Source organism: Scophthalmus maximus, chromosome 4 (assembly GCF_022379125.1).
Source record: "Scophthalmus maximus strain ysfricsl-2021 chromosome 4, ASM2237912v1, whole genome shotgun sequence".
Lineage (NCBI taxonomy): Eukaryota > Metazoa > Chordata > Actinopteri > Pleuronectiformes > Scophthalmidae > Scophthalmus > Scophthalmus maximus.
The window spans coordinates 8,575,001-8,588,843 of NC_061518.1; the positions used below are offsets into that span (position 1 = coordinate 8,575,001).

Consider the following 13,843-nt stretch of genomic DNA (forward strand, 5'->3'; position numbering starts at 1 on the left):
AAGTTCATACACGTTTTGCAGTCACAAATGCCTTTTGAAGGAAATGTTTAGGTTTTCTATCTATACATAATGAGGAAATGCTGTTGCAAATAGCAAAAATGTTGATACCAAATCAGTGAAATGTTCACCGATGACATTTTTCATTTGTTTTCCCTGAAAAATATCGAACCATAATAAAATATCTCCTCAGAGTGAATGCAGCACTGTTTAAATGTATATTTGTTTATTTACTCACTGCATTATAACAGTAACTTGTCTTTCATGGGTCGATACGAATGTATTTAGAATGAAGTTGTGATTAAAAATTTAAATGTAAAAACATAAGTTACATAAATATTTTAAGTGTTGATGAATTGTCAGGCGTTTGTGTTTGTGGTTTGGTTTAGTGCAGACAAGACAGCAGTGATTCAAATGAAATCACAAAACACAACATGATTATCAACATTTAAAGGGTCAGTAAGCAATTTTGGAAAAGAATTGTTTTTTGACTGCACTGACACTAGCACGTTTCTTAAGGTGTCGGGGAGTGATGTTTACAAACTACACAAGGTGTTGGGTGGTGCGGTCCGCACCATTTCTTTGCTTTCAACTTACAGAGCCAGGGCTATGCAGAAAAACTGGATTTTTTCCCCCCAGCACACACACACAACCGAAATGTGGCGGACCGGGAGGAAATATTCGCTGAATTCAACAAAAAAGTGTATTGGATTAAAATCGCTTACTGCCCCTTTAACACAAATCATAACTTTTCCATAACTTCGAGAGAAGTGAGGAGACGGATAGAAGCCCCAAGGCTTAAATGTTGAAATGTCTGTCAGTCGAGATTCAAGTACATGTCAGAAAGATGGTACGTAGGTCGGCTTGCACACTTCTAAAATACTTGTGCTCCAAGTACTCAACATGCTTTTAGCAGAGGATGATTGATTGAGCAGAAAAGGGTATCCAATATCATTATCCAACACAAAAACAACATATTCATTTATTTATACCTATTTTTTTTCATAATTGGTTTTCATGGATTACTGTTCAGACTTAGTTCTTCATACATTCAGGATTGCTTTGTGTATTTGAATGAACACTGTGCACACGGTGATGCAGCTGGAAACAGATATATTTACAGACTAACAGATGCAGGTGTGGTTCTCGTCCTCGCAACGTTCATGTATTTATCAAGTGTTTCACATCACAAGTGATACTAATTATGAAATAAAGGTTTTCTTTTGTAAAGCTTTTCTCTCAATGCCGTTATCCCTTCATCTTTATCCTTGTCTCATTTTAGCCCACATGCTGATTCTGAAGAATGCCAACATTTCAGCCTCTACTGTTGGTAAAAACGTACTCTTTTGCTCTTTTTCTTTCTCTTGTCTCCCCTCTCTCTGCCTTTCTAGCTCTTATTTTCTCCCTCTCTCTGTCTCAGTCCATGTTGTCAGGCCATCACAATTTAAAATAAGGTTTAAATTACAGGACTGGCTGTGGCTTTCCGTTGTTCCCTCAGTGTTTTTGCCAGCTCGCAATTTGGCTTTTAATGGAATGCTGCCATGCTGCTGAACCTAAAGATTCTTTGCAGATGTCGACAGGCTCTGACTCTATGAAGTGCAGGAAACTGTCGCCTGTGCTGTGAGCTCTAAATGCAATGCCGAACTAGGACCAAAGTTTATTTGAGGAAAGGCAGCATTTTCAGGAGTTTTCAGAAGATGCCTGTTGTTGGTGAGAACAAGCATGTGATTGTGAGCCAAGAATTCAACCATGATGTTGGAAACCACATTGAAAGTAAAACACATCCGGTATTTAAGCTTCACTGTGTGAATTTGATTAAAACAATATAAGTGTATGTATACACGCAGACACAGACACACGGAGTGCTTTCCATTCATCGTTGTTCAATTCTTTTGAAAACCGCCCAACTCGAGTGTGCATCGTGAATAACAGTCATGTTTGATAGTTTTCAATAAAGTTATAACCTTGTAATGTAATTTCTTGTTAAATACGATTTCTTTTAGAAGCTATTAGCTACAGTGGTTTTCTAACTCTCGTGTGAGCATTGCTAAATGCTCTGGCTGAACAGTGGACGACTAGAAGATAAATTCAAGATTGATTGTCTTGGTTCAAACTAAAAAATATGTTCTTAAAATCATGGAAATCACATGGTTTATTTAATTCCACTAGATGAGTTACTGGTTGCCATGATTAAATGCCAGTTCATTGTTTCTGCTTTCAATTGGATGCCTGCAAACTTGTAGGCTTTTTGCTTGTATTACGATTGGGAGAATTCGTACTCAGACATTCTCCACACATGCACAGTAGAAAACATACTGATGACCAGAGGCTCCCTTTTTCGCATTTGGCTGAACATTTGTATTTAGCGCACGTGCAATTGGTCTGCTCACAGTGCAGATGTTTACTCGGGGTCTACACGGACCCCCAAAAAACTTTGACGGAAGATGTCACGTGTCACATGGACTCACATGGACATGCAGACAAGGAAACCGTACATTTGCTTTAAGTATCTGTTAGTGCCTATAGTTTTTTTGTGTGCTATTGCTACATAGCCTACATGAGCATTGGGAGCAAATCCATCAGAAACGTTGCGAGTTCAGCATCAGACTTCATTCCTTTACTCGCCAAGAGTTCTCTCCTGGAGTGGAAAGCAACACCTATCCGGTTTTTATTGTCCTTCTGGCACCTTTTTACTTCCACTGAAGTGAGCATGTTTAACTAGGCTGTCCATCTCTTCACTCTTATGTAGTGTCCAGTCTGGCATGAAGAAGTAGCTCTGCTCAGGTGGCACGTTATGACCTCTTGTCTTGTGAACTGGACGGTGGCTAAAGTCAACTGGCAACTGGTCTTGGCAAGTGACCATCACCTACACCTGCTCCCAGCATGACACCATGTCCAGTGGCAGGGAAAACTTACACATAACACCTTCAGCAACTAAAAATCCGCTCATTTTTTAGGTTTCATGCCTGCAACTTTACTATGAGGGGTAAAAAGCCTGCACGCCACTGGTACTAAATGGCAAAGTAAGCAGCAAGCTGGTGAACACAGTAGAACATTTAGCAGTTTCAAAAGACAAGTTTTTCCCTGCAAGATGTTGCTTGAGACAAAAACAGCGGGAAAAGGAAGTGACTGTTGAATTGGCGTGTCATTTCACTGAGGTGGTTGTATTATTGTGTTGCTCTACTCCTAAATTAAAGCAGATTTGATATGTGGAAAATGTGAGCTCATTGAAAAATGTGTTCGCACATATTCACAGTCTCACAGTTCTTGTGTTATGCATATGGATTGTGCATTGCATGGCCAGTCCACACTATTGTATTTCTATTCAGGGCGTCCACACATAATTCAGCCAAATTAAGTTTTGTGGAGGAATTTCATAATTTCACTCTTCATTGTGGAGCAAATTAATCTTTTCCACCAGTAAGTGTGTGCAATTATGTTGTGAGGAGTGAAGGCCATATAGCCGAATCATGTGAGGCTCAATGAGAGACTTGACCCCTGTGACTGGCTGAGCGAGGGGAGGAAGTGTCGAGGAAAAGGGCCTGTCCAGGAATGTGTTGGGAGGGGAGGCTTGTCAACTACCGAGCTCGGCCTCTCTGTGTCTGCCTTTGTCTTTCCATTCAGATTTACATCATCTTTCTTTAAACCATTTGTGCAAAAACTAAAGGTCGGTTATTGTCAAAGCCACAACGATCCATATTTCTTCCCAAAGCTGTAGTGTCTTCGTGAAGCCCGATGTATCTCTCTGTCGCGGTGTCACGATGCCTGTAGTTGTGTCTCTGGGGGCCTCCGCAGGGACAAACGTGGCTTTGTAATTTCTGTACCTCTTGTAAAACGTAGCCACATATAAGGCTGCTACGCCACATGAACTGTGATCGAGGTGCTGTGTTGCTGATAGTAAATACAACCTGAAGAAAGGACTAATGTCTCCTTATCAAAACAGTCAATAGATTATCTCATCCTAATCTAGCACAGCTATTTCCAGTGCAAACTTCGGCTGTGATGTGATTGTTTTCACCGCTCTCGGTCACAAATTAAGTACTGTATGAATGAACATGATTACATCAGGCCGAGATGGAAAACACAGCAATCGATCAAACAATCTGCGGAAACGCTGTTGCTACAACAGTGAGACTGCAATGGAGCCTATGCATAACTAACAACTATAAATCACCTCATGCTGAAGCTGCTGTGACACTTTAATGTCCTGTAAAAGTATAATTTAGGCTTCAGTCCAACCCTCATCCTGCTTAGTTGCTTAAGTTGCACTGAAAACAGTTGAAAACTAAACTTACTGCAATCACAAATTAGATCAGGGAGTTCAAGACCACCATAACACAAACCATTCAATTAATTTCACATTTTGGATCAGATTTTCTTTTTACGGTTATTGCATTTGCATATATTTTTTGTCTTAACCACTCAAACACCCTATTAATCTTAGAAGAAGTGTAGAGTTTGACTCTGCCAATATGTGTCTACACTAACTAGACAAATGGGAATATATGTCAACAATAACACTCAATACACTATATATATATTTCACATCATCTCGTATTTCCAAAATTTCAGTTCAAGGAACTACGGACATCAGTCTTCAATTAAAAGTTTCACAAGCAACAGAGTTTGGAGAATTTCTCCAACTGTAATAATAAGGCCGAAGTGAAAACCACCAAGATCTCCCTGTTCCCAGTGTTATATGTCCACAATGAGAAATATGTCGACGTGTGGTGCATGACAGAAGAGTTGTCCAGGATGCAATGATGTATGCAAAACCCGAGACATTCCTTGGCTCGAGTTGTCTGGCCCTTTGAAGTCGCAGCATGAATGCAGGAAACGGGTTACTTTCTCTCTTCCTCTTGGCAGAGCTTTTAAACTGCCCCCAAGCACGTCTTCCTAGAAAAAAAAATACGTCAATGGCAAAAGACCAGGGCTGCGTTCACTCGTAATACCTTTTCACGAACGATTTCTCTGAGCCAGTCTCTGTCCGTACCAACACACCTGGAAACACATATCACATGACGCCTTCACGCACACTGAAGCATGCACATGCCCACGACGGTTGTCAGAGATCGTTTCGAACAATAGCTCACCTCCTGAGCATAGGCAGCTGTGGTATTATAAAATGAAGAATTCAACCGCGCAACAGCTGCTAGCAAAGACAATAAGGCCAGCAATGCTTGTGATCCATGTTATCCGCGTTGCATTCACCGCTCGGGGCTGATGCCATTTGTTTGCTTCCGGAAGAGGGTCACACGATGTGAATTCGGCGAGTCAGGGAGCGAAGTGTAGAGGCAAACCCTTAGTGTCTGTGTCCATCGCATCCGATTCTGCCTGTCGGAATAAAACTCAACTCCAGAATTTTCAGGATGCAATGGGGCCAGCGGCATTTTCAAAAAAAGTCTCCATTGTGGGGGCTGGTAAACCCCGTAGTAGTGTGGACACCAGGGGTGAACCTATCAAAGTGATGCGTTTTAGAACTAAAACCTCAATCACGTCTACGTTTGCTGCCTTGTGGTCAATTGAATAGGAGCCACAGGTGTCGCTGTGGAGGCAGAGACCTCATGCTCGCAAAGCAATACTTTATCCTCTCGATAGTGGCGAAGGATTGTTCAACACAACTGTTAAACTGTATACCTGTAAGTGCCTAAAGCAGAGACGTAAGTGAAACTCCGTGGCTGCGTTGTCGTCTGGCCCGGCAGAAACGGAGACGTTTCATCAGCCGCTCTCTTATTTTCTTCCCGATTGGTTCTTTTCAGTCACGTCTCAACTACCAGTGGTGACAAGTTTCCGCTTCACTTTCAGTGCTAGTTCCACCTCGTCACCGGTCCAGTACCTGCTTTTAGGTTTCACTCTGTCTTATTCGTGGTCTTTTGTTTAACCAAGCAACCGACCGCAGAGTAGACACTCTGCTCCCTGTTCACACCAGCGCACACGTGCACAGTGTCCGTTCATGGCCACGTGACATCTGTTTTCAGGTGTGTGAGTATGGACGGATATGACTCCTGGACGGGCATCGTTTTAGTTTCAAAACAAAAACTTGTATGTAGTATGGATGCAGCCTTCGTCGGTCAGTGGCAGACATTTGCGTTATTAGGGCTGGTCCTGCTGCCGCAGTCCAGACAAAAGGAGGATGAAGGATTGTGTGTGTGTGTGTGTGAGTGTGTGTGTGTGCGTGTGTGCGTGCCTGCGTGCCTGCGTGCCTGCCTGCCTGCGTGTGTGTTTACATGTTTGGGAGCGAGAGCCCCGTTGTGTTTGACTGTAAAGGCCGCGTCTGGCGATAACGCAGCCCTCTGATGGCAGAGATAGTCAAGACGCCAGCTTAAATGTGGCTTGCTGAATTGAAGTTGCCCTGTAATGATAGTTGTCTCAAACAACACTGAACCTACCATTTGTAGCCAGGGAGGGGTGTTTTCTTTTTATTCCCTCGTTTTATTTTGACTTTTTTTTTTTTTTTTTTTTTTCTGAGCTTGGGGAGGAAATTTGAGGAAGTTGAATCAAAACAAAGCATCTTAGAGGCGACCGACAATGGTCAGTAGCTGAATTCTATCCTCCCTTCTCGTCCCACTGCCCCCCCTCCCCCTCTCCCCTCGCCCCCCCCCCCCCTCTCTCCTCTCTCCCCATCCTACCCGCTTCTTTCAGCACAGTGGAAGAGTCTAATAACTGGAGGGGAATCTAATCCTTGGCACTGGATGAAAGACGAGGGTCTCCCTCCCTCCCTCTCTTTCTCACAGTCTCTTTCTCTCTCTTCATTTTTTCCATGGATGCTGGTTATGCTTGGCAAGTTCTCTCTCTCTCTCTCACCCCCCCCCCCCCCCCCTCTCATTTCCCCAATCCATTTCTCTCTCTTTTCTTTTTTACTCTCTGCCCTTTTCTTCCTCTGCGTGCAGGTTAAGGTTAGCAGGAGGCAGTCTGCACCACTCAGCCTGGCAGGAGAGGGGGGGAAAAGCTGGGAGTTTAAATTAATAATTTGTTTGGGAATTATGCATATTCGTTTTCAAGATGAGAACTAGACGAGAAGGTAGAGCCCTGATATGAAGCGACAGCCAGCAGCCCGATATATTACAATCCACCTACCAGAACATATAGAGTGGACTAATGATTGTGTTGTATCTCGTGTGTATCGTTCGTACAAAAAGTGTAAAAATTACTAGATAAAATTGAAGGTTGAATTTTGAGTCTTTCCATCACAGTAACATCATCAGGTGGAGTGACTGCTCCCAGCCAATACATAATCTATGACAGTTAGGTTATCCTTACAACACTGGTTTATACACAAAATAAACACATGCCATATAACTTGAGGTTTAGAAGAGGTGGCAGGCAGATTTCTATACCTCTGGACAGATACAGTACCTTTGACTAGCTCTTTCCAGTCTTTATTCTAAGCTTGTCTAACTGTCCGCCGACCATGGCTTCCTACAGACATGAGCGTGGTATCAGTCTTCTAATCTAACTCTCAGAAAGAAACCAAGTGAATGTGTTTCTGAAAATATCGGCTCAGTTCTGGGGAGGAAAGACAAAGAGGAGGAAAAGAAAAAGGAAAGACGAGCAGGGTTGTCGTTGTTTGAAGTCCAGGCTGGACAGTCTGTGGGGCGCCGACAGGAAACTGACTGTCTGATCCCCGAACATAAATTGCCACCGTCCGAAAACAAAACTAGTCTTACACATATATTTGTTGCAGCCTATTGCGATTTATTTAACAGCAATTGATTTGTTTTATATTCCACCTCTCTTCCCACAACAACAACAACAACAACAACAACAACAACAAGAGTGAAGTGTATCAGACGTTTCGAGGAGATTGGCACTAAAAGACAGTGATTTTGAAATGAAATAACAAAGACTACTTATCTAATTGGTAAACAGGCCAGTTAAATGGTGGTTGGCTTAAATGCTTGCAGGATGCTGTAATTGCTGCCAGGCCTCACACACAGATGCACGCATGCACACTCACACACACGTCTTTCGACTTCCCCCTCTCAAACATAAACATGCTGATAACCTCAAGTTTGAACCCGTTTTTTACAAATTCCATTGAAGAAGTCGGTTGCCCACCCGCTCCTTCCTCCTCCTCCTCCTCCTCCTCTCTCATTCTCTGCTCTCCCTCGTCTTTCTCACACGAGCTCATTATACCTTTGGTTGGACGATGGCCAGGCGGAGCATGATGACACTAAGGACTGTGCCAGAAACATTAAATGTGACATGCTGTTCCACTCGGGCTGTCAAACTCTGGTGGAAATCTTGATTGAGTGCTTTTCACTTCACAGCATTTCAGTCAAACTTCGGCGTCTGAGCCTTTTATCAACTAACCTTTTTTTTTTTTTACATTTTAAAAGTCACAACAGAAAACGACATGAATGGGATTTGAAAAAGAGTGAAATAAGGTAGAAGACAAAAATAAGCTCCAACAGAATAAAGGTGTTCAGGTGAGAAATGAACTCGGACGATGAAGTCAGACGTTGACACCGGTTGAATTTCAGTAACATGCTGAGGCGTCCGGACAGAGCATGATGGAGGCAGGACATGATGATAATTCCACTATGGAAAGCAGTGTTTATGTTTACAGTTGTCATGTGCTCACACACAAATCTTATATATATATACTTATTCGTGGACATTTGCGTTCTCACATACAGCCCCTCTGGAGAAGTTCAGGAAAACGTACAGACTTCAGTGCATGTCTGGTCTGAAAGCATTTTAAGAGAGATTAAACAGGAATGTAAATATGAAAGCACAGTTACAGATCAGGGCAAGATATGAATTATTAGTCCCAAATTGAATTTAATATTTTTAGAATTGATTTAAAAGAGCCAAGAATTGGAACAGATCTCGAGTTTTCTGGGAGTTTCTACCAGATTTTTCGGTGCATTAAAATAGAGCGGCGTCTTTCTTTAATTTAGTCTCTTCAGATGCTCTTCCTCCGTTTGCATTATACGATCAGTGCTATGAAGTCTTAATGCATCATAAACTTAAAAGCCAAGGTTTGATACTATATCCTTAGCTTTCATTCATTCATTAAATGATAAATTAAAGTGCACTATGTCAAAAAAATAAAAAGCCCCAAAAGTCCCAGTTTGTTTTATGTCTTCTTTGGGAATTAATCTGATCATGAGCTCATAAAGTCCCCCTGTATTTTCCCAGACATGATTGTGTTGCCTTATTACAGGGAAGAGCACAGCTTGTAAACGTGTGTGTGTGTGTGTGTGTGTGTGTGTGTGTGCGTTACAAAGAGAGAGAGAGAGAGAAAGAGAGAGATCCTGCTAGCTGAGCAGCCAGCTCTCTTATTGGAGAGCTGTAAAAACTCCAGACCGCAGTAGTTGCCAGCCTGGAATTCACTAATGACACACGTGGGCCTCAGATGAGAAGTGCAATTTTGTGTGTGTGTGTGTGTGTGTGTGTGTGTGTGTGTCATAGTCATACTGTTTGGATCAGAAGCCCCAATTTGTGTCTGTACGCGTGCATGTGTGGGGCCCTATCTTATCATCTACTGAGTGTGTGTGTGTGTGTGTATGTGCGTGAATGTGTGTGTGTGTGTATGTGCGTGAATGTGTGTGTGCGTGTATGTGCGTGAATGTGTGTGTGCGTGCCTCCTCCTACATGTCCTCCTCCTCCCATCGCCACCGCCCCCCCTCTCACCCTGTACACCCCACCCACCCGTCTGCCCCGTCCCCCTGAAACGAAAATGGCCACTGTGCAAACATAACACACCTTGCCTAATCTCAGTCCTGGTTTCACCCAAAAGCAACTTGTTAATGGACGAAGGGCCACCGCCATCCTGGCCCCTGGTGGATGAGGAGGGGGTGGATATGAAAGGGATGGGGCCACAGGCACATGGGTCTTTAAAGCCTCTGTGTCAATAGAGTCTCTGGAGCAAAATAATGGCATCACTCTGTGTGGGAGTTAATGTGAGCTGATAGCATGAAGGCTGGGGGGTCAAGGGTTCATGGGCTTGCGCTAGGTTGACAGAGAGCTGAATGCTTTCCACCCCCCATTCCCCTCTCCGCTGCTCTCTGCCTCCTCTTTAACTCTGGCCCTGAAGGAGTGTGATGGAGGGAGATGGCGAGGGACGTCAGTGAAGGAAGTGGGTTGATTGGTGTTGACAGTTTTAGCCCCGTTTTCAAAATACACAGACCAGACAGATGAGAAATTGTAGGCAAAACATGGAAGAAATGAGCTGTTTTCAGACATGAACTCAGGAAAATGTCCAGAAAATGTGGGTCTGGACATTTTCATGATTCTGCCGTTCAAGTATGAAGAATGCAGAAGGAGACGGGTTCACAACAGCAGTAAAAAAAAAAAAAATCCAGAATATCCAGGCGGTGGGTGGCGCCTGGGTAGACGGTGAATCTTCCGGAGATGTTCCAGCTGTATTCTCACACGTGCCTACTCTGACATTTTCCCAGAAATGTTACCAGGTGAAATGTCCAGACCAACAATTGCTGATCTTAGCGTTCTCACATACAGCCCCATCCGGACTTCAGTGCATGTCTGAAAGCATCGTAAGTGAATGTAGATGATTCCCTGCAGAACAAAAGGACTTACAGAATTTTCAAAGATTATGAAAACTGTGTGAATGATGGGAATCATATACCGATCAGTAATTAGAGAGCACACACACATCCAGAAAATCTTTCTAGGTGCAATAAGAAACAGTAAGCGGGAAAAAAAAGACAAAAATAACCACACGCTGCTTCCTCGTTCCCGAAGCTTATGTTATTCTTCATCAGTTGTGGCTGAAACAAAGTCATGTCCATGTATCTACTTTATTCTCATTCATGTAAGCAATGTTACATGAGGAAGGGAGATAGATTCACCCCCCAAAGGTTCAGGAGCTACCAGGATGGGACTTGTAGTGCTGGATGTCGCTGATTAGTCAAGTGCCTCAGTGTTTTCACACCAGACATTCTCAAAAACCGGCAACTGCAAAACACTTTTGCTCGTAGTTTGTGGACGAGAATAATGAGGATGGTTCTGCCCAAGAGATTTTAAAATTGATGGACCAACAGCCAGTTATAAAAGTCCAGGCTTTGTTGTCCATTATTCAGCTGATGTGTCAAAAGCGACTGTCATGCTTTTGAAATATCAGCTGGACCATTTGCTTAATCTTCCTGGAGCTTTCACCCTGGTCTGGAAATGCAAACCACATGGCACGGGAGGAACTCTTACCCCTAAAGTTCCGAGACAATAAATTCCAGGAAGTTTTCACGGCAGAGACAAAAGGCAATTTATGGGGGGTTTGTCCTTTATTTTGCAATTAATCTGCAGGTCTACGGGGTAAAAGGGTCGAGGAAGAAATCAAGACATGGGAGAAGTCATTTTCTTTTGTCATGCAGAATGAAAGTGAAACCCTTGTTCAAGTTGCAACTGTCGTGAGCTAAAACATTTTGTTTTAGGGATGTGTGTGCGGTCTCAGTGTAAGAGGTGATCTTATCAGTTTTGTTAGCTAACTTGTTTTGAACTGGCTCAAGGTCTGCGGCAAGAGCTGGGTCTATGCAAAGGTTATACTTTTACGTAGAGTGTGGGACTCAGGAGCAATATCAGGAGATGATGAACATGCAAACCTTCATGTCGGAGGACAAAGGGAACACATGGGCTTCTGCAGCCTGTAAGGCTCAGGTGATCTAGATCTGCTGTCGCCGGCTGCGGTCGGACAGGACAGCCCTGCTGGTGCAGTCAGTGGGAGACGTGTCACAACAACCAATCGCGAGGATGCTGAGGACGTTAGATCATGTTCTGGGCACATGAACACTCATCTCAGTGCATGCGGGGCACTGCGCTCATTGCTTCTCTGCAGCTGTTGTGTACATGTATGCACCGTTATTAAGCGTCTTATGTAACGGAGCTTTCGCCTCGTAAATCATGTCACATGACTCTCCGCTACATGCTAGTGCATGAGCTGTCCATGATGTAAAACATGTTGCTAATGATATCATTGATTCTGATAATCAGATTTTCCACCCCTGGTGAAAACAGAAAATAATTGAGTGAGCAGAAAGACTTCCTCTCCCTACCTCCTCCCCCTTAACATAACTTTGTTCTCCTCCCTTCAAGAGGAATTACTGTCGTCAAAAAAAAAAATTGTGCACTTACTAATGCAAATATTAATACTTCCACCTCTCTTCTTCCCCTCAGACACTGGTACCTCCCTCGGCTCCTCGACCTCCGGCGGACATCGCTCCCACTGGTGCAGCGTTGCCTACTGGGAGCAGCGCACGCGCGTGGGTCGCCTTTATCCAGCCTACGAGCCCTCGCTCAGTATCTTCTATGACCTACCTCAGGGCACGGGCCTCTGCCTCGGCCAGCTCCACGCCAATGCCTACCACAGCCGCCGCGACGACCCGGGCAGTCACGGAACATCGGGCCTTCACGGACATTACAGTCACGGAGGTGGAGGGAGCAGCGGCAGAAGCAGCAGCAGCAGCAGCAGCAGCAGCAGCAGCGTACAACAGATTCGCAGTAAAATCGGTTTCGGCATCGTGCTGAGCCGTGAGCCAGACGGAGTGTGGGTGTACAATCGCAGCCAGCACCCGGTGTTCGTCCACTCACCCACTCTGGACCCGCCCAGTGCTCGGGGGCTGAGTGTGAAGAGGGTGATGCCGGGCTTCTCCCTCAAGGTGTTTGACTATGAACGCTCCAGCTGGATGGCCGAGCACGACGTGAAGCCTGAGAGCCAGGAGGGGCCCTGGGACCCCCACAGTGTTCGCATCAGTTTTGCTAAAGGATGGGGCCCGTGCTACTCCAGACAGTTCATCACCTCCTGTCCCTGCTGGCTGGAGGTGCTACTAAACAGCCACAGATAGCAACGCAGGCACACACTCACAGACTCACATGATGTTTCCTGAACCCAGTATCCTAATTGTAATCTACCTAGATTTAATATAAAATTTATATATTATATAAAATATATTATACTTGTAAATACTCGAGTCATTTTTACAATGCAATTATTTATGTATAGTGTAATGTGTATATGGATAAAAATAAAAAAAGGAACAAGAATATGCACTTTCCATTCTATATATGCATTTCAGATTCTCAGTGTCATTTTGCAGACGTAAACTGTAAAAACAATACAAACCTGGTTTGTGTTCTCATGATTTAGTGAATTCCATAAACATGTATGCCATACACACATTCTCAATAAAGTATTTGTATTAAACGTAGGTGGCTGTTCTGGTCTCAAGTGCTTTTACCTGAGCTTTGGATTAGTTAGGACTCTATGATCAGTGATGTGGAGAGTTATGACTTGATACTAATAGCATCCATTAACACATTCTTCTGTTTACACCATAGATGATCTTTTCAGTGTTTTAAAGAATTGGTTTTGAGGTGCCAGTTGACTGATTTCTTGGTTTTTCCTTTGGATCACCTAAACTAACTGTGCCCTGGATGTAGTTTAATATCTGATGGACAGGTTTGAGAGGTGGTATTGAGTTTTTGTTTTTTTTAAGATGAATCAAATATAATAATAATAATAATAATAATAATACATTTCATTTATAGAGCTTTTTCCATTGCCAAATCAATCTCAAATTGCTGTATGTAACATGGCATAGATGGCAAAAGGGGGGCAGACTTGTTATTGGGTCATTGCTGACTCTCACTGTGCATGTCAGCTTCATTCTTTTTTTTCAGATGCCAGAATCTCTCTGGTGCTCTCTAGGACCCTCTAGAACTCTAAAGCTGGTAAGATTGGTTGATTGATCGAAAAGACAGAAATCGATTTATTGTTACAGTATACACAGTTTTCTATAAACTCATCATCCCACCATCATTCAGAACACAATATGTGAGAGGATGTAAATACAGTAAAAGTATAGAATATAATTAAGGCAAATAAAAC

General features: G+C 43.4%; 1 protein-coding gene across 2 annotated transcripts in view; it reads left to right on the plus strand.

Annotated features, from left to right (window-relative positions):
• Nucleotides 1-13,163, plus strand: part of LOC118302553 (mothers against decapentaplegic homolog 6-like) — a 22,442-nt gene extending 9,279 nt beyond the window's left edge. For both annotated transcript variants that reach the window (XM_035628782.2, XM_035628783.2), the window contains one exon: nt 12,133-13,163. In XM_035628782.2, coding sequence (XP_035484675.1) covers nt 12,133-12,800 — 668 coding nt within the window. In that variant the 3' untranslated portion in view covers nt 12,801-13,163. The remainder of the gene's footprint in view (nt 1-12,132) is intronic.
• Nucleotides 13,164-13,843: the final 680 nt, after the last annotated feature.